Source organism: Paroedura picta, chromosome 17 (assembly GCF_049243985.1).
Source record: "Paroedura picta isolate Pp20150507F chromosome 17, Ppicta_v3.0, whole genome shotgun sequence".
Lineage (NCBI taxonomy): Eukaryota > Metazoa > Chordata > Lepidosauria > Squamata > Gekkonidae > Paroedura > Paroedura picta.
This window is the reverse complement of record NC_135385.1, coordinates 4,004,625-4,024,167: the sequence shown is the minus strand read 5'-3', so window position 1 is coordinate 4,024,167 and position 19,543 is coordinate 4,004,625. Positions and strand designations below refer to the sequence as shown.

Sequence of the window (19,543 nt, the reverse complement as noted above, 5' to 3'; positions counted from 1 at the left end):
AAAGTCTCTGCAGGGGGAGGTAGGAAAGGAGAGATTGCAGCCATCGTCTGTTGGGGCAAATCGACAACTGAAGAGGTGATTCTGGTTTCACGCATGACCAATAGCTAAAATCAAACGTGGTTTCACTTTGGATCTGAGCTGCAGGTTTTCTCATCAGGGTTTCATGAAACCCAGTGATTCTTGACAGCCCGGAAAGGGTTTCCTGATGGATGAAAGTTAATTAATTTTTCATATATTTTTAAAATGTATTAACCATTTATCAGGTGATATGACCATATCATGCATGAGCCTCTTGTGGCGCAGAGTGGTAAAGCAGCAGACATGCTGTTTGAAGCTCTGCCCATGAAGCTGGGAGTTCGATCCCAGCAGCCGGCTCAAGGTCGACTCAGCCTTCTCTCCTTCCGAGGTCGGTAAAATGAGTACCCAGCTTGCTGGGGGGTAAACGGCAATGACTGGGGAAGGCACTGGCAAACCACCCCGTATTGAGTCTGCCATGAAAACACTGGAGGGCGTCACCCCAAGGGTCAGACATGACCCGGTGCTTGCACAGGGGATACCTTTACCTTTATTACCATATAAGGTCATATTGACCCCTCCCAAAATGGCCAATGATGGGCCTGGAGGGGGTAGGAAGGGGAGGGGCCCTGGGTGGGCTATGCTTCTTGACTATATTCTGCACGATTGAGCCACTTCTGGGGTTCTCAAAGCCTGAAAAATATTTCTGGGGGTTCTCAACCATTAAAAAGTTGAGAAAAGCTGATACATGGGAAGGCAGACTTCTAACTAGCTTGAGCATGTTATACCATTTCTCTTTCTTACTCCACAGGACAGTTCCAGGAAGAAACGTGATAAAGATGAGAATCTGACCGTAGGGCCTGATTTTGAGCCTTGGTCAAGCAAACGAGGCGAGATCCTTGCAAGATACACAACAAATGAGAAACTGTCCATTGTGAGTGGTCCATTTACTTTTTTTTAAAGTTGCATGCACGTAAGAAGGATAAGCCAGTGAAAATTTTAAAGCACCTGTAACACAACTCTGTGTAGCCTCTGAGGGAGACCAGTATGATCAAGACACGTTAGGCCTGACCTGGTTGGCAGTTGTGGTGTATACACTGCGATGCTTCTTCTATGATTTTTAAACACTTCGAACTCTGATGTTTATTTGTTTATATTTTTCGATACACGGTTTTATCCCTGACCTTTGTAGTTTTGGGGATGTTGTTTCCCTGTATGTTACTTAAAGTTTGGTGAGACCCAGAGGCCCACACAGTTGGTTAGTCCTAATAAATGTTATTTTGTTACATTTCTATGGATGGTAGTGAGTAAACAGGATTTCTTAAGTTAAAAGATGCATTCTAAACTACTGTTGTTTTCCTTGCAGAACTTGTACATGGGATCTGAGAAAGGCAAGTAGTCACTTTGTCCTCATTGTTCTGACCCACACATTTTAGTGGAAGGACTTGGGCAAGCCATTATGCCTTATTCCCTACTAGAGGAGAAGCCCGTTGCAACCAGGAAAACAGCTAGGATGCACGCTGGGGACAAAAGCTCCTGCCCAACTCTGGTCTCTTGAGGTCTCCAAACCCCAAGGAACATTCCTTACCCAGGGGTCAGCAACCTCCAGGAGCAGCCTGGAAATCTCCTGGAATTGGAGGTCATCTGCAGACTGTAGAGATCAGCTCCCCAGCTGGGAAAAATGGCTGTTTTGACTTTGCAATGACAACTCCTCTCTAGGCTCCTGGAGATGAATGGGCTTGCTTGGGAGGGGGGAACTCTATGGCACTGTGCCCCAGAGAGGTTGTGGGATGTGAGTCTGCAGTTGGGACCTGGGGATTTGCTGGAATTGCAGGTCATTTCCAGGCAACAGAGATCAGTCCTCCTGGAGAAATGGGCTACTTGGGAGGGGGAACTCTCTGGCTTTGGATCCCATGGAGGTGCAGGGATGCCAGACTCCAGGTGGGAAACAAAGAGAAATGCTGTGTGGCAGGAATTGCTAATTACAATAAACACCCAATAATTCATAAACTTGTCCCAGTTTCTTCCTTCAATGAAAATATTTAATTGATCGCAAAACTTGCTTGAAGAACTGAAAACCTTTCAGTCTGTAGGACTACAATTCCCATGAGCCGCAGTGGCTCATGGGAATTGTAGTCCACGGACACCTGGAGAGCCAGTGTGGCCACCCCTGCAATATATGATTTGCCACTGGCAGGGGCTCATGGGAATTGTAGTCCATGAACATCTGGAGAGCCAGTGTGGCCACCCCTGCAATATATGATTTGCCACTGGCAGGGGCTCATGGGAATTGTAGTCCATGAACATCTGGAGAGCCAGTGTGGCCACCCCTGCAATATATGATTTGCCACTGGCAGGGGCTCATGGGAATTGTAGTCCATGAACATCTGGAGAGCCAGTGTGGCCACCCCTGCAATATATGATTTGCCACTGGCAGGGGCTCATGGGAATTGTAGTCCATGAACATCTGGAGAGCCAGTGTGGCCACCCCGGCAATATATGATTTGCTGTGGATCCTTAAGAAAAGTGTTCCAGCATCTCTGTGTTTGATTCTTTACACCAGGGGTAGTCAAACTGTGGCCCTCCAGATGTCCATGGACTACAATTCCCTCGTGGGAATTGTAGTCCATGGACATCTGGAGGGCCACAGTTTGACTACCCCTGATTTACACCATAGAAGTAGTTTTCAGAGAATATATGTGATTACTTAAAAGGTCCAATGTCATGATCCCATCCCCCCCCCCCCCCCCAACTTGGTATATTCTTTTATTTGGCTTCAAGTCTCATTCTTCACCTTTTCTTTCCATCACTTCTTTCTATTGGAAATACTTTAAGTGAAAATGCATTTGTTGGGTTTAAGTGGCCAGTTCGTTTCCTTCCCTCCCCCTGGCATGGATGGTCATTTTTGCTTCTGGAGACATAATTTAGACCAGGGGTAGTCAACCTGTGGTCCTCCAGATGTCCATGGACTACAATTCCCATGAGCCCCTGCCAGCGTTTGCTGGCAGGGGCTCATGGGACTTGTAGTCCATGGGCATCTGGAGGACCACAGGTTGACTACCCCTGATTTAGACCTTCTGTATTTTTCTTTCCCAGTTTTGAAAAGCATCGTCCATGGCTTGCCATCATGGCTTGCAAAATAACTTGCAACGCGGTACAGCGTTGTACCATGGAAGCCAGTGTGGGGGTGTGGTTGAGAACGGTGGCGACTAATCTGGCCGTCCGGGTTTGATTCCCCACTCCTCCACATGCAGCCAGCTGGGAGACCCTCGGCTTGTCACAGCCCTGATCATTCTATTCTGACCGAGCACTCCTCTCTCAGCCCCACCTGCCTGTTGTGGGAAGAGGAAGGGAAGGTGATTGTAAGCCAGGTTAAGCCTCCTTTGGGTAGTCAAAAGTGGGGGTATAAGAACCAACTCTTCTTCTTCTTTAAACAACGCAAGTGTCTCATTGCTTGCAGGAAAAGCCAGCACTCCTGGATCTGCAGTTTCTGAGAAGGTGCGGACACGGCTAGAAGAGCTGGATGATCTTGAAGAGGTGGGTGAGTGAGCGCTGCAGCCTGATCCCCTCCCTTCATGCAAACAAATTGGCAAATAAAATGCAGATCAGTTATCGGACAGGCAAAAACGAGGAGCGTATTGCAAAGAACGTAAAGGACCCTCGGATGGCCAAGGGGTGAAAGAATTAAAGAGAACCTGAATGCATTTTGTCTGTTTTCACCGTGGAAAATGGGAGGTGTTTGTAGAAAGACCTGAGTCGGATTGAGGTGGCCAGAGAAAAGGCCTCGGAACGGATGGACACATTCAATCAGATAGCTCACAAGGCCCAGGTAGCGGACATCTGAGAGTTCTGAAAGGTGGATCTCCTGACAAAAATATATGCAAGCTATCACTAAAATCTCCCTCTATTCCCGAGGACGAAGGCAGCTAATGAAACCCCCATCTTTAAGAATGATTCCCTAGGACAGGGGTCCCCAACCCCCGGTCCGGGGACCGCTCCCGGTCCGTAGATCAGTCGGTACCGGACCGCGGCTCCTCCTCATCCTCCTTCCTGGCTGCTGCCTCGGGGGCTGCCCTGCCACTCTGCTGCTGGCTCACCTTGGGCGCTCTCCGGCATGGCACTGCGGAGCTGCTGCTGGCAGCGCCCCCCAGCGGGCGGCAGGAATTCAGGGGCGCCGGCGGGCAAGGAAGTGGAGCAGGGGCTCAGGCGGCGGCAACATCCCTCGGCAAAAGACTACTCCCCCCCCCCCCGGGCCTCAGTAAAATTGTCAAGCGTTGACTGGTCCCCAGTGATAAAAAGGTTGGGGACCACTGCTCTAGGAAATACAGGAAATTAAAGGCCAGCCAGTCTAACGTCAATACTGGGTAAGATGGGGGAATCATCAATGATCAAAAATAAGTATTTAAATTTTTGTTTAATTTAATGAGAGTCTGCTGTGTAACGCACTACTTTGCAACGTTGCGAATTCCGAGAGAATAAGCCGTTTTGGGACGGTTGTGTGTGACTTTTTTCGTGGTGCCTTAATCACTTTTTGTTGACACGTCGGATTCTTTTCAGGGTTCGCAGAAAGAGCTGCTGAACTTGACTCAGCAAGATTACACCAACCGGATCGAAGAACTTAATCAGTCCTTGAAGGACGCCTGGGCCTCGGATCAAAAAGTCAAAGCCCTAAAAATAGTTATTCAGGTCAGTCTTAATTAGTAGCCTGCATATCATTGGGTATGCGAGTGATGTACAAAAACTGCAAAAGTATAAGGTGGTATTCTCTTTATCTCAAACCACGGTCTGCAGACACTTGGGTTCACAAGAGTAGACCGAAGGGGGGGCAATCTGCAAATCCCATCAGATGGAACTGGAGACACTAGCCTCTAGATATGGTAGATAGCATTAATGGGTGGAAATACCTGGGGGAGTAGCCAAGGAAGCTGCTGTAGCTGCTGTAGCCGCTGACCACTTGTGAGGACCTTTTGTGTTGTGGCTCGTACAGGGAGGGGCTGTGGCTCAGTGGCACAGCATGGCATGCAGAAGGTCCCAGGTTCAATCCCTGCTGCCTCCAGTTAAAAAGGACAAGGCCGTAGGGGATGTGAAGGACCTTTGCCTGAAACTCCAGAGATCTGCTGCCAGTCTGACCTTGATGGACTAGGGCAGGGGTAGTCAAACTGCGGCCCTCCAGATGTCCATGGACTACAATTCCCATGAGCCCCTGCCAGCATTTGCTGGCAGGGGCTCATGGGAATTGTAGTCCATGGACATCTGGAGGGCCGCAGTTTGACCACCCCTGGCAGCTTCATGGTTGTCGCTTGCTGGGAGAGCTGGGAGGTGGATGAGGAGGGACCCATGTTAGCTTCCATTTGGACAGGCAAGCAGCAGGTGACGTCAGGAAGGAAGAGGGGGGGGATAGGAAAGCAAGGAATAGGTAATTCTAATGGGGCAGGGTGAGAAAAGAAGACCAACCACACAGCACAAAAATATCAGCCAGAAGGGGGGACCTTCAAGTTTCTGCTCTGTAGGATCTCTGAAGGACACCAATGAAGAACCAGGGGCTTGTAGTCCGCTGCAGAAGACTGTTTCACAGCCCCCCGGTATTCATTTCAAGAAATGGTATGCAGAGTTGCCATGGACAGGACCAGTTCCTTGGCAAGCTCCTTCCACTATTGAGCCGTCACAGTTTTCTCAGAGCTCTCCCTGCCTCACCTCCCTCACAGGGAAGTCCGTCGTGAGAAGAGGAAGGGTGGGTGATTGTAAACCGCTTTGAGACTCCTTCGTGGAGTAAAAATGGGGTGCAAAAGCCCAGCTCTTCTCTCTTCTCTAATTATTATTGTGAGCCTCCTGGAACCAAGAGGAAGATGGGATGGAAATACTGTAATAAATAAATAGATGAAATAGTCATAACACTGCTCAGCCCTCTGTCTCCCTCTCTCCCTCTCTCCCTAGTGTTCAAAACTTCTATCAGACACGAGCGTCATTCAGTTTTATCCAAGTAAATTTGTCTTGATAACTGATATTCTTGACACATTTGGTAAGTATCAAAACCGGATCCTTTTATAGATCAAATGTTGCTAAGGCCCGAGCTCCGTCAGCTGCATTGGTTACCAGTTGAATTCTGGGTCCCATTCAGGGACTAAGACCATATGTGGGCCAGGACTTGCATATCTGAGGGAGATCCTGTCTATGTCCCCCAGAGTGTGCTGCAATCAGCTCACTCCAGCCGGTGGAAGATCCCCAGCCTAAGGAAGAAGACTTGGCCTCAACCAGGGCTAGGCCTCCTTCTTGGTGAATGAGCTCCCAGATGAGATGAGGGCCCTGACGGAACTGAGCAAGTTCCACCCAGCCTGCAAGATGGAGCTCTTCCGCCAAGCTTATGGTTGAGGCCAGCAGAAAATCAATAGAACCAGACTGGATATCAGTCACCTTCCCCCCCCCCCCTCTGATTCCCACTGGGGTTATTGTCAATTAATTCAGTTGCAGTCAAGACTTGTGGCTTTAAATGGTTTTAATGTTACTTTTTAAAGAGCCTCTTGTGGCGCAGGGTGGTAAGTCAGCCGACATGCTGTCTGAAGCCTCTGACCACGAGGCTGGGAGTTCGATCCCAGGGTGTGTTGTTGTACAATAGAGACATATAATGAGGATCGTGTTGGGGCTCTTAAGATGAATAATCCTGATCTAGGTTAGTTGAACAATGAAGCCAATTCTTTTAACTGGATAGGGCCTCTTGTGGCGCAGAGTGGCAAGGCAGCAGACATACAGTCTGAAGCTCTGCCCATGAAGCTGGGAGTTCGATCCCAGCAGCCGGCTCGAGGTTGACTCAGCCTTCCATCCTTCCGAGGTCGGTAAAATGAGGACCCAGCTTGCTGGGGGGTAAACGGTAATGACTGGGGAAGGCACTGGCAAACCACCCGGTATTGAGTCTGCCATGAAAACGCTAGAGGGCGTCACCCCAAGGGTCAGACATGACCCGGTGCTTGCACAGGGGATACCTTTACCTTTAATGTTACTTTATTGGCTAATTGTTTACAGTTTTAATATTGTAATGATGTATTTTCAGGTTGTATACCCCCCCCCCCAAGATGGCTGGTTGGTTCGAGGGGGGCAGCATATAAAATAAATAAATATTTTTAGAGAAGGCTGGCTAGGGTGGTTGAGGGGTTGGAATCCACCTTCTTGATAAAGAATAGTTTATGGGCAAACAAGAATCCCGAAGGTGCACCCTTGGGAAGCCTCTTTGTTCCACTAGGTGGCAGTGTAGTGCAAAGGGAGGTTCTTTGGGCAGGTGAACAAGGAAAGTATTGTAGCTTATTTTATTTCACTTTTAACCGAACACAAGGTTTGTGGTAAGGGAGAAAGCAAAGAAAACAGCACCATGGAATAAAGTTTGATCTAAATCTCCTGCCCTTTCCCTCACCTCAAAGATCAGGCTCCACGGATGGATCTTAAGAATGCTTCGGGGAAAATACTTTGACTTCTAATTACAATACCTGCTTTAGGCCAGTTGTGATTGTGGCTTCTAGTTGGGGGGCCCTAACAAGCCATAGCCCAGAGTCAGATAACCACTCCAGCTGCCAGTAATTGCTGGCAGGGGCTCATGGAAATTGTAGTCCATGGACATCTGGAGGACCACAGGTTGACTACCCCTGCTCTAAATCATGGCTGCCTGTTTTGCTGTCTTCTGTACTGATGTATTAATCTGCCAAACTTGATGTCCTCCTTGCAGGAAAGCTGGTGTATGAAAGGATCTTCTCCATGTGTACGGATAATCGCAGCGCCTTGCCAGGTAACGCTGGTTCTATTCCCCATCTGTGACTGCGGTTCCATGTAGGAAGGTTGGCTCTTCCTGGGAAACTACACACCGCTTGTGCTCCATGCTGGCTTCTCATCTGGGAATTGTGGGAAATGACAATTTGCTGTGCTGTTTTGTGACTGGTTTGATGTCGTGCGTTTCTGTTGTTTCTCAGGGTGGTGGGGGAAAAGAAATCTGAATTACTGAAGTGCTGGGCCTTTGCAAAATATTCAGTAGGGCAAGCTTGTTGTTTTGCTATTAAAATAGGGCCCAGACGCCAGCCCTCTCTAGTTTCCTGTCCTTTTCCGTTGGGGTCCAGGGTGGCCACACTGTGGCTCTCCAGATGTCCATGGTCTGCCAAGGGCTCATGGGAATTGTAGTTCATAGACCTGGAGAGCCACAGAGAGACACAGAAGCCTTTATTGGCATGATGAACAACACAAGTAGGGTGAGACAAAGTAAATTTTTAAAAAATCAAGCAGAGTTACTCAGTTTTGTTAAAAACAAGGAATTAATTCTAAAAACCTTGCCTAAAAATGCTGCGATACGAGTCTTTTGGGCAGGATCCTTGCTATCAAGTAATTTGTGCATGTATGTACAGGTGCATGTATGTATGCACGTGTGGGGGCAGGGAAGCATGTGCCGAAAAATCCTTCCCCTCCACCGTCAATAGAGGTGCTGTCCCACTGGCAGAACTATGTCTTTGAGTCATAGAATCATAGAGTTGGAAGGGGCCACAGAGGCCATCTAGTCCAACCCCCTGCTCAACGCAGGATCAGCCCTCAGCATCCTAAAGCAACTGATTCCGTGTAACAGGGAGAGTGCTTGCGTGTGTTGAGCCATGCGTGCTTCTCAGTATGTACAGATTTTGAGCTAGCCTCTTCTCGTTTGGGCTCCTCGGTTTTTGGGGCTGGGGGAGCAGGGGGGGGTGTACACGGCCCTGTGCCTGAGGCCTGCACAGGACAAACAAACAGCAGTGACCGAAACAAATCCTGAGTGAGAGATTCCAGCGCACGTAATAACAATGCACCATTGCCAGTGCTGAGCCGTGCCTTGGGCAGCTCGCTGTGTGGAACGAGAACACGCTCCGTGGTATTTGTGCTCATTCTTTCCATTCCAATAAGGTACAGACTTCTGATTTAGCACCAGAGTTCTCCCTCCCTCTCTCCTCCCTTCCCTCCCACCACTGTTGCCTGCAGGTCCCTGATCTGCATCCGGAGCCTGCTCACTGAAGCACCCCTAAGTGTGGCAGGGAAGGGAGTGGGGACATCCAGAAGGGTCATCCTTTGCCTCTCGGGTAATGGAAGCGACACTCTGTGTCCAGGATCTTGTTGACAAAGGCTGGCCTCACTCTTAAAATTGAAAAGACGCCTTTTGGGCTTGTTTAGAGGAGACCCCTTGTGCTGCATTTCAGGCTGGACGGAGCTTCTCACGTTCACTGGCGGACAGCAGCTGTTCATTGTGCTATCCTTAACCGACTTGGCGGTTGTAGCATGCTTGAACCGAAGGGCTCTGGGTCCCTGGAGCGCTTGGTTATGTAAAAGTCCTTGAGAGGGAGCGTGTGCACGTGTGTGTGTGTGTGTTGGGGGGGGGGGAGGAGTTCTGCTATAAACAGGAACGGCCCTTCCTCTCCGATTTCTGCACAGGCTCAGCATTTGGGAGCAGCAGAATAGCAAGCAGCAGTCTCTGCAGCCGTCCTGTGGAATTTCAACTCGCCGTGCTTCGGCTTATCGGCCTGAAAAGCACTCGGAATACGTGTAGACTTTATCCGTGTATTCAAAGCCACCCCATTCGAAGCAAAAAAGCACAGCCGAAGGAGAGCTCCTTGTCATGCAAGGCATGTCTGTCTGGATGCTGTGGGAGCAAAACGGTCTTTGGAAAGGATGTTTCCTTCCCTGCAGACTGTTGGAAATTGGGTCACCAGAAGGTGGGGGACGGTTGCCCTGAGAGCCACCCTTGTGCCTCTGGCTGCTGCCTTTGTAGGCTGATTCGTCATCGGTGATCCTAGGAATGGATCGCTATCAGGGAAAGGTGTCCCCGGTTTTTTGGCACTCCCCAGTTCCTTGGACTGAGAAGCTTCCTTTCTGAAGGAACCGCTGTAGCATCGCCGCTGGAGGAAAACCTTGTGTTGAAATGGCTGCAGAAGTCCTTGACACCAAGGAGGGATGGTGCAAAGCCAGCTTTCTGCTCCTAGGAATTTACCTTTACGTTTGTCTTGTTTATTCTGCCTTCAAAGAGCGCGCTGAGATTTTCCTCTAAGTTTAAAACAAAGGTCTAGTCGCCCCTTTGAGACCGATAGCACTTATTTCAGTATTAGCTGTTGTGGCTCTCTGCTCGGTTCTTCAGATAGGTGAAGCCAGGGGTAGTCAAACTGCGGCCCTCCAGATGTCCATGGACTACAATTCCCAGGAGTCCCCTGCCAGCAAATGCTGGCAGGGGGCTCCTGGGAATTGTAGTCCATGGACATCTGGAGGGCCGCAGTTTGACTACCCCTGGGTGAAGCCTTCATATGGTGAAATCCATGCTGCTTGTCTTTAAAATGCCCTGGGAGTTTTGCTGGTTTGTTTAGGTGCCGCTGTTCCCAGCTCGGCTGACTCACAAAGGTGTACAACAACAGATGAAAAACATAGCAATATCCAGGGGTCGTCAACTTGTGGTCCTCCAGATGTTCACGGACTACAATTCCCACGAGCCCCTGCCAGCAAATGCTGGCAGGGGCTCATGGGAATTGTAGTCCGTGAACATCTGGAGGACCACAGGTTGACGACTCCCCTGTCATAACCCATAAGCCCACCCCTGCCCACCCCACAGCTGGTATGTGCAGGAAGTTGGTAAAACGACAATCCAAGGAGGGGTAAGATCTTCCCTTTTCCACCGGACAAAACCAAAATCCTGGCAGAAGAAAGCTTTCTTTGGCTGCAACATGGCTACCCCTTTGCAAGCATCTAGTCTAGATTTAAGTAAATAAATAGTTTTGGATGGTGTAGAATCTATTCCTCACGGAAGGCTGTGTCGGAAATGTTCCATTTTGTGGTGGGAGCGATGCCCTAGGGCAGGGGTAGTCAAACTGCGGCCCTCCAGATGTCCATGGACTCCAATTCCCAGGAGCCCCTGCCAGCATTCGCTGGCAGGGGCTTCTGGGAATTGTAGTCCATGGACATCTGGAGGGCCGCAGTTTCACTACGCCTGCCCTAGGGGGACACAGCTGTGCAGTGCCCAGGCTCCTCCTTCTGTGCTGAGGTCCCGGAAGGCCCATGACATTGTGAAACCACGGTGGGTTCCTCTCTCTATTATCTTCCTCCCATTGCTGTTTAGCATCATTCTGTGTCCTTCCTTTTCATCAAAATAAAAAAAACAAAATCAAGGCTCTGGAAGTGCCAACTAAAGTTTTGAAAGCTGGGAGGGCCGAACCAAATTGCAAAGAGGATGAGGCTCAGCTCCCAAGACCAGCAAGGCAAGATTCGAGCAGACAGCCCAGTCTGACAATCAGGCCGTTACGTAACTTTTCCTTCTGCCGTGTCATGTCGGTTTTCATCATGTGCTCCTGGGCACCAAAGCAGGGTTTGGAGCAGCTGGTCTCGGTGGACTTGGGATGCTGAGGACACGCCGTTTCTACTAAGCTCTTGCTAAAAAGGACAAACGGCGAACGATGAACTCGGGACGAAGGCCTTTCCTGGCTGTCTCCCTTTAGAGGTGCTGGCAAATGAACTTCCCAGCCAGAGCTCTCTCAGTCCTAACTAATGTTCTGGACAGTGATGAACAATCGTTGTTGCCCTTGTGCCCACTTTATGAGACCGCCCTGTGGCATGCTGAGAGTCAGGTTGCTGGGCATAGGCTCTATGCAAGATCCTTTATTTGATATTCCGTTAATAGGCTGCCCTGCCCCAGAGGCTCAGGATAGAATCCTAGAATCATAGAGTTGGAAGGGACCTCATGGGTCATCTAGTCCAACCCCCTGCACTATGCAGGACACTCACAACCCTAGAATCATAGAATCATAGGATCATAGAGTTGGAAGGGGCCATACAGGCCATCTAGTCCAATGTCCTGCTTAATGCAGGATCAGCCCAAAGCAGGGGAAGCCAAACTGTGCCTCTCCAGATAGAATCATAGAATCATAGAGTTGGAAGGGGCCATACAGGCCATCTAGTCCAACCCCCTGCTCAACGCAGGATCATAGAATCCTAGAATCATAGAGTTGGAAGGGGCCATACAGGCCATCTAGTCCACCCCCCTGCTCAACACAGGATCACCCCAAAGCTGATGAACAACATTGATCAAAATGTACTATTTAAATATATTTTTTTAAAAAAATCCTAAATTTAAAAAATGTTAAGAAATAGAACCCATTTGCCCAAGGCCGCCTCCTTCTCACGGGAGAAAGGGGAGAGGGGCCATGTAATATAATCCTCAGGTGGGATTTCATGAGGTGAATTTGGACAGCGAGGCCGGTGTGTTTCTGATATCGCTGCAGGGCTTCAGCCATCGGGCCCAGTGGAGCAGCTCCACCAGGCCAAGGCTGAAAAGACCCTGGCCTTGGTTGAGGCCTAGTTAATTTCTTTCAGGACAGGCATCTGAGCAGATTTTGCTCCCTGGACCAACATATGCAAACATCATATATGAAAGGTTAAGGTGTGACAAAGTTTAAAGAAGACCAGGGGTAACATGGTGCAGTGGTTAGTGTAGCAGTCATAGAGACCTCCTGGGTCATCTAGTCCAACCCCCTGCACTATGCAGGACATTCACAACCCTATCGCTCATCCACTGTAACCTTGAACTTTCACAGAATCAGCCTCTCCGTCAGATGGCTATGCAGCCTCCTTTAAAAAATTTTTAAATCCACAAAGATGGAGAACCCACCACCTCCCAAGGAAGCCTGTTCCTCTGAGAAACCGCTCTGACTATCAGGAACTTCTTCTGGATGTTTAGACGGAATTTCTTTTGAATTAATTTCATCCCATTCGTTCTGGTCCATCCCTCTGGGGCAAGAGAGAACAACTCTGCTCCATCCTCTCCATGGCAGCCTTTTAAATCCTTGAAGAGGGTTGTCAGATCTCCTCCCAGTCCTCCAGGCTAAACAGACCAAGCTCCCCCAACCTTTCTTGATCTCCAAACCCCTCACCATCTTTGTTGCCCTCCTCTGGACATGCTCCAGTTTGTCTACATCCCTCTTCAACTGGGGTGCCCAAAACTGAACACCGGACTCCAAGTGAGGCCGAACCAGAGCAGAATAAAGTATATGAGTTCATGAGTTCAAATTCCCATTCAGCTGAGAATATTTTGCAGGGCAACTCTCTTAAACTTTATTTGTCATAGAGATGATGTGGGAAATGCAGAATCATAAAAGCCACCTCGGAAGCCAAGTCGGACAAAAACGTATTGGGTCATCTTTGCAATGTGAATTTACCGAATATTTGTCAGTGAGATGAGATGAGATGTTTTTCCTTAGCATAGCCTAGATTGGTGGTTAACCTGATAGTTCCCCAGTTCTAGGTCACTGCAAACGGACAGGATTTTAACACGGATAACAGTGTTGGTCTGAAGCAACAGAACAAAGTTTGAGTCCCGTTTGAGCATTTTGAGGACCAGCGAAGTTTAATTCTGGGTAGAAGCTGCCATGTTCTTCATGTGTGTTGTTCTCAAAGGTCCCCTCGGGCTCAGACTTCCTTCTATGACAGGATTTTATTGTTGTTGTTGTTTAATGAAAATAAATTTCCTCATGGTGAATGTTCCTGAAATGGACAGGCTGTCTCTGGAGTAGCAGTCTCTTGAGGAGACAGGAGAAAAATAAGTGTCAGGCTTTGTAATACAAGGATGAACTGAAAAATGGAGTTTTAACATAGAAGTTATTGCCGTACATCTTGGCCTATCTTAATATCGTTTTAATACATGGGAGCACCCTTTGTGTCCTAGACTGTGAGAATTAAACACAGCTAATTTTTAAATTCAGAATCAAAATAAGGAAGAGGTTTCTCAGTCTAATCTTTTCCCCCCCACAGATAACTTTACTCCAGACTGTGTTAATGATACCGCCAAGGAAACGTGCTTAAACTGGTTCTTCAAGATTGCGTCCATCAGAGAACTCATCCCCAGATTGTATCCTTGGTTGTGGTTTTTTAATGAGACGCTTAAGATGATGGAAATGTTATCCGATGTATCCTTGGATTTCTGAAAAAGCATGCTGTGATGTCTTACTGTTTTTCATGCGGAGAATCTAAGCGACAGCAAGGATTGTAAAGGCCTGTTAGGGAAATCCTGACAGGGGATTCTCCATCCTGCACTGAAATGAAAACGACATTTATTTTATTTATTTATTTAGATTTCTATACCGCCCATTTCTTTGCAGCTCTGGGCGGTTTACACAGAACATTATAACTTTACACAGAACATTATAAGTTATAAATAACATTATAACTTATTTATGGCTGCTTTTTTTTGCAACGATTTTAATGGTTTTGGATTACAGTAAGCACATTAGCAATTGATATTAGCAACCTTGGTGGGTTTTATTAACCTCATTGATTGAGGAATAGATCCAACTAGCTGTTCCATTCAACCTTGCCCAATTTCCCCTCCCATTCCAGCCCTTTTCCTGTGTGGTCTTTGTCCATACAAGTCCCGTGGACCCCGGTATAACCTTTTGAGTGGCCAAAGGGGACCCTTTTTATCAGCAGGAAAGCTGGTTGGATCCGGTCGAGTGTATAAGCTTTCAATTAAGGAGTGAAAATTTAAAACACACAGTGAACCAGTAGTTGTCTTGAGAGGTAATCTGTGTCCTTAATATGTTTAGGGGCAAATAATATATAAAACCAGAGTTGTATTTCTGTAATCATTTCTCTTTCTTCAAAATCTGAGAAATTCAGCCATTTTAAGTTGGACATTCATAGGAGTATGTTGTCGGGCTGTTATTTTCAAGTGTGACGAAATCTTCTCAAGGATTAACATTTCCTGTATTTTATTGGGGCACCGTTTAAACTTGGGATACCTTTGATTCCGTTTCCCATCTGGCTGCTTTCAAGAATTGTGCAGCTAATAGCAACGGCGAAATTAGTTCTGCCCCTAATTTTATCCTGATTTTTATTGTACTGAACATGATTGCTTTTCCATGTTTGACTTCAGCATGTGTCAAGGGAGGATTCTGTAACATTTTTACAAAATGTTGCTTTTCAAACCGTACACGGCTCTGGAGAATTTAAAGAAAGAACACCCATTCAAAGGACATTAAAATTCAGTGCAAATGATCTGAGACAGGGGTAGTCAAACTGTGCCCCTCCAGATGTCCATGGACTACAATTCCCATGAGCCCCTGCCAGTGTTGCTGGCAGGGGCTCATGGGAATTGTAGTCCATGGACATCTGGAGGGCTGCAGTTTGACCACCCCGTTCAAGAGCCACGGTGTTAACTGCACAGCACCTGAACAGAAATTCTATGATGCTGCCTTTACAGTCTGATGGGGCTGCTGTAATTTTCAGCTGTCCATGTTTCTGTAGCCATTTAAGTAGCCATTTAAGTGGAATTTTTTATAGCCATTCTGTAGCCATTTAAGTGGAATTTTTTTTATGTGGTTGCAGTATACCGGCTGTCATGTCACATCACTTCTTAATTAAAGTTTCCCTCTGTTAATATGGCTGTCCACTTGAGGGCCAGTTAATAAAGCCTAATCAGTAAAGTTAGGTCAGATTAGGAACCTTGGAACCACTGATGTTGGTTTATCCATCACAAATACTCTGGCAGGGGCTCATGGGAATTGTAGTCCATGGACATCTGGAGGGCCGCAGTTTGACTACCCCTGCTCTGAGGGGTGGGGATTCTGAAGACCAGTGGGATAAAGTGGACAGAATTTTATAGTGCCGATGGAAAAATCCAAGTATGAAGCTGGATAAATTATAATTGGAAAAGACAGATGGGATTTCTTAGGTAAGCTGGGCCCAGGCATGGCCAAAGGATACCCAGCTGCTTCATGTCCCATAATCATGACACCATCCATAGTAGTTGGAAGTCAAAGGGATGAGACCATTCAGCTGGATCCAGAATGTTTGGGGGCTTATGGTAGCCGTTTTAGTAACCGAGGGACATTTGGCTTCCTTTTCTGGCAAGAGATTTTTTTTCCCTTTTGACTCTTGATACAGCTATGTGGAAGCAGCAATACTCAAATGCAACAAGTTTCTTTACAAAACGTAAGTATTGAATCAACTTTTGGTTGTATAAATGTGGTGCATGCGGAAATATAGACATGAATTCCATTTGGGAATTCCCAAGGTTTGGCCTTTTGTGGTGCAGAGTGGTAAAGCAGCCGACATGCCGTCTGAAACTCTGACCATGAGGCTGGGAGTTCGATCCCAGCCCCCAGCTCAAGGCTGACTCAGCCTTCCATCCTTCTGAGGTCGGTAAAATGATGACCCAGCTTGCTGGGGGGTAAAAGGGTAATGACTGAGGAAGGGAATGGCAAACCACCCTGTATTGAGTCTGCCATGAAAACGCTAGAGGGCGTCAGACATGACTGGGTGCTTGCACAGGGGCTACCTTGACCTTTAGATTTGGATTCTACCCAGGGACAATTTAATGCCCTGAACTGTATGCTAAAAATCACACAAGTCCAAGCCTATCAGATGGCTGTGACCAAATGGAATATTTATGTTTATGTTTAGCTAAACGTTGTAGACCAGGGGTAGTCAAACTGCGGCCCTCCAGATGTCCATGGACTACAATTCCCAGGAGCCCTTGCCAGCATTCGCTGGCAGGGGGCTCCCGGGAATTGTAGTCCATGGACATCTGGAGGGCCGCAGTTTGACTACCCCTGTTGTAGACTATGCCTGGCCGAGACTTCTGGGCTCCTTCAGTATGTCCTGGAGAAGGTGGGGTTTGGTTATGGCAGAGATGGAGAAGGTTTGCCACATTAAACCAAAACTTACTCCTAGAGCCACTTCCCTATTTGGACTGTACCATCCCGAGATCTGGTTGCCAATCTCCATTCTGTTTGCCTACGCTCCCTGTATTTTAGGCTTGGAAGCAGCATGGGGGCAATACAGAGAGCCACTATGGGGAGAAGCTCTCTGCCCAGCTTTAGGGGTTAGTGCAATGCAAAGGCTGTCTGATCCCTGGTGAAATTTCTAAAAGCAGACTTGGTTGAAGAGCAGAAATCTCTTTATTAATAAGGCTAAAGAGGGAGTAAGGTTTCCCTTACTGAAGCTGAGTTACAAGCTAGCCAGCATACTCTTAAAAACCCATTATTCTCCCTCCCCCTGAATTAACCATTGGTCCCTACATTAGAGCCTCTTGTGGCGCAGAGTGGTAAGGCAGCAGACATGCAGTCTGAAAGCTCTGCCCATGAGGCTGGGAGTTCGATCCCAGCAGCCGGCTCAAGGTTGACTCAGCCTTCCATCCTTCCGAGGTCGGTAAAATGAAGACCCAGCTTGGGGAAAGCACTGGCAAACCACCCCGTATTGAGTCTGCCATGAAAACGCTAGAGGGCGTCACTCCAAGGGTCAGACATGACCCAGTGCTTGCACAGGATACCTTTTACCCTGCATTAGAGTAGCAGGTACTAAAATCTTCCCAGGTTTTGCATCTCCTTTGAACAGTATGTAAAAGGTGATCAAAGCCACCTCTACCTCCCTTCCAGCTCCCCACTTCAAGGTCAATGTTCCAGAGGGCCTGCAAAATGGAGCTTTTCCCTCAGGCATTTAGTTGGGGCCAATAAATGATCTATGAGATGACATCTGCTAGCCTTCTCCCATAAGACCCCGGAAGAGCCTCCCTAGAATGAATAAAATCTGAAGAACTACGGCCGATTCTGCTGAGAATTCGAATCCGAGGCTTTTTACAATTGTTTTTAGAAATTTTAATTGGTTATTATCAATGTTTTAATGTATTATGTTGTAAACCGCCCTGAGGGGAGGGGCGGTTATATAAATGGCCAGAAGGTAAGGGAGAGATTAGGAAACAGACAACTACATCAGAAGGTCAAACAGAGAACAGCACTCCATAGCAAGAACATACCAACACAGAAACATGGCATTAACATTACATGGCAATAGACATGAGCAGAATTTCAACAGAAAAACAGGCGAACAAATAAACGGGAACCTTTCCTGGCAAGGACTTGTGAACAGGATCTTGACACCGAGCAGAATATTAGGTGAGTGCAAAATCCCAGAATCTGCCATCTCAAATGATTCTTTTTTTTTTCTTTCATTCAGAGGGATTTCAGAAAGTCTCCCACGCCTAACTTCCATGATCCGAGGAATTGGAGATCCTCTGGTCGCCGTCTACGCTAGAGCATATCTCTGCAGGGTAGGATTTCATGACACTTTCAACAAAGGCTTTATTGGTTCCGCCTGGAGGGGAAGAGAAATAACGATTAGCGGCAGGTGACTTTCCAGAACATGAAAGAATCATCAGAACACCCAGAATCATTCTAAAGATCTGAAATCGTATCATTGGTACCTGGAAACCTTCAGAAGGTGGTGTTACTTATTGTTACCAAGTGTAAATTGCATGGCCCTATTAACGGCCCACCTGTCTTGCTGGCATTCACTCTTGTTGCGTTACGCAGAATAAAACTGTGCCACCCAATAGCATGAAAGGTGGAGGTGCAGCAAATACGGTGGTTCCTGCAGTGCCGTGTTTCTTTTCTTTTCTTAATCAAATAACATGAGTCATTCGATAAACAGTAATGACTGGGGAAGGCACTGGCAAACCACCCTGTATTGAGTCTGCCATGAAAACGCTGGAGGGCGTCCCCCCAAGGGTCAGACATGACTTGGTGCTTGCACAGGGGATACCTTTCCCTTTACCTTTACAGTAGCAGAGCCTCTTGTGGTGCAGAGTGGTAAGGCAGCAGACATGCAGTCTGAAGCTCTGCCCATGAGGCTGGGAGTTCGATCCCGGCAGCCGGCTCAAGGTTGACTCAGCCTTCCATCCTTCCGAGGTCGATAAAATGAGTACCCAGCTTGCTGGGGGGTAAACGGTCATGACTGGGGAAGGCACTGGCAAACCACCCCGTATTGAGTCTGCCATGAAAACGCTGGAGGGTGTCACCCCAAGGGTCAGACATGACTCAGTGCTTGCACAGGGGATACCCTTCCCAACAACGCAAAAAGTGTCAGGCAAGGTATGGCGCAAATGATGCAAAAAAATTGGAATTACCGTTGTAGAAAGCAGTGCAGTAAAAACAAGGTCATATATACAATAAGAGCCTCTTGTGGCGCAGAGTGGTAAGGCAGCCGTCTGTAAGCTTTGCCCATGAGGCCGGGAGTTCAATCCCAGCAGCCGGCTCAAGGTTGACTCAGCCTTCCATCCTTCCGAGGTCGGTAAAATGAGGACCCAGCTTGCTGGGGGGTAAACGGTCATGACTGGGGAAGGCACTGGCAAACCACCCCGTAGTGAGTCTGCCATGAAAACGCACAGGGGATACCTTTACCTTTACCTTTATATACAATAAACTGTGGAACAAACTACAATCTAGTTCCCTTAAATAATGCAACTGGGGGAAGGGAGATGTGATTCAGAACTTCTCCATTTTCCAAACCTGAAACAGCTCCATGGAGCTCTCTGCAACCTCATTGGGGTCCATGTGCAGGCCTTCTACAGGCGGGACAAAAGGGGGAGGTCAACTCTGTCCTCCCATGCCATGGCTTCATTCCAAATCAGGCCCCCTTGAGGCTGTTGTTTATTCATCATTCTGATTTTATTTGATTGCATTTCTATGCCACCCTCCTTTGTGGCTCAGGGTGGTTTACTGTAAGGATT

At 47.7% G+C, this 19,543-nt stretch overlaps 1 protein-coding gene across 1 annotated transcript in view; it reads left to right on the top strand.

Moving 5' to 3' along the window:
* VPS35L (VPS35 endosomal protein sorting factor like) overlaps positions 1-19,543 on the top strand; it is a 90,237-nt gene that overhangs the window by 7,639 nt on the left and 63,055 nt on the right. The window contains exons 4-12 of the mRNA XM_077316129.1: positions 827-949; positions 1,382-1,406; positions 3,476-3,552; positions 4,573-4,701; positions 5,950-6,034; positions 7,727-7,786; positions 13,792-13,888; positions 15,922-15,969; positions 17,992-18,085. Of these exons, the coding sequence (XP_077172244.1) occupies positions 827-949; positions 1,382-1,406; positions 3,476-3,552; positions 4,573-4,701; positions 5,950-6,034; positions 7,727-7,786; positions 13,792-13,888; positions 15,922-15,969; positions 17,992-18,085 (738 nt within the window). The remainder of the gene's footprint in view (positions 1-826; positions 950-1,381; positions 1,407-3,475; positions 3,553-4,572; positions 4,702-5,949; positions 6,035-7,726; positions 7,787-13,791; positions 13,889-15,921; positions 15,970-17,991; positions 18,086-19,543) is intronic.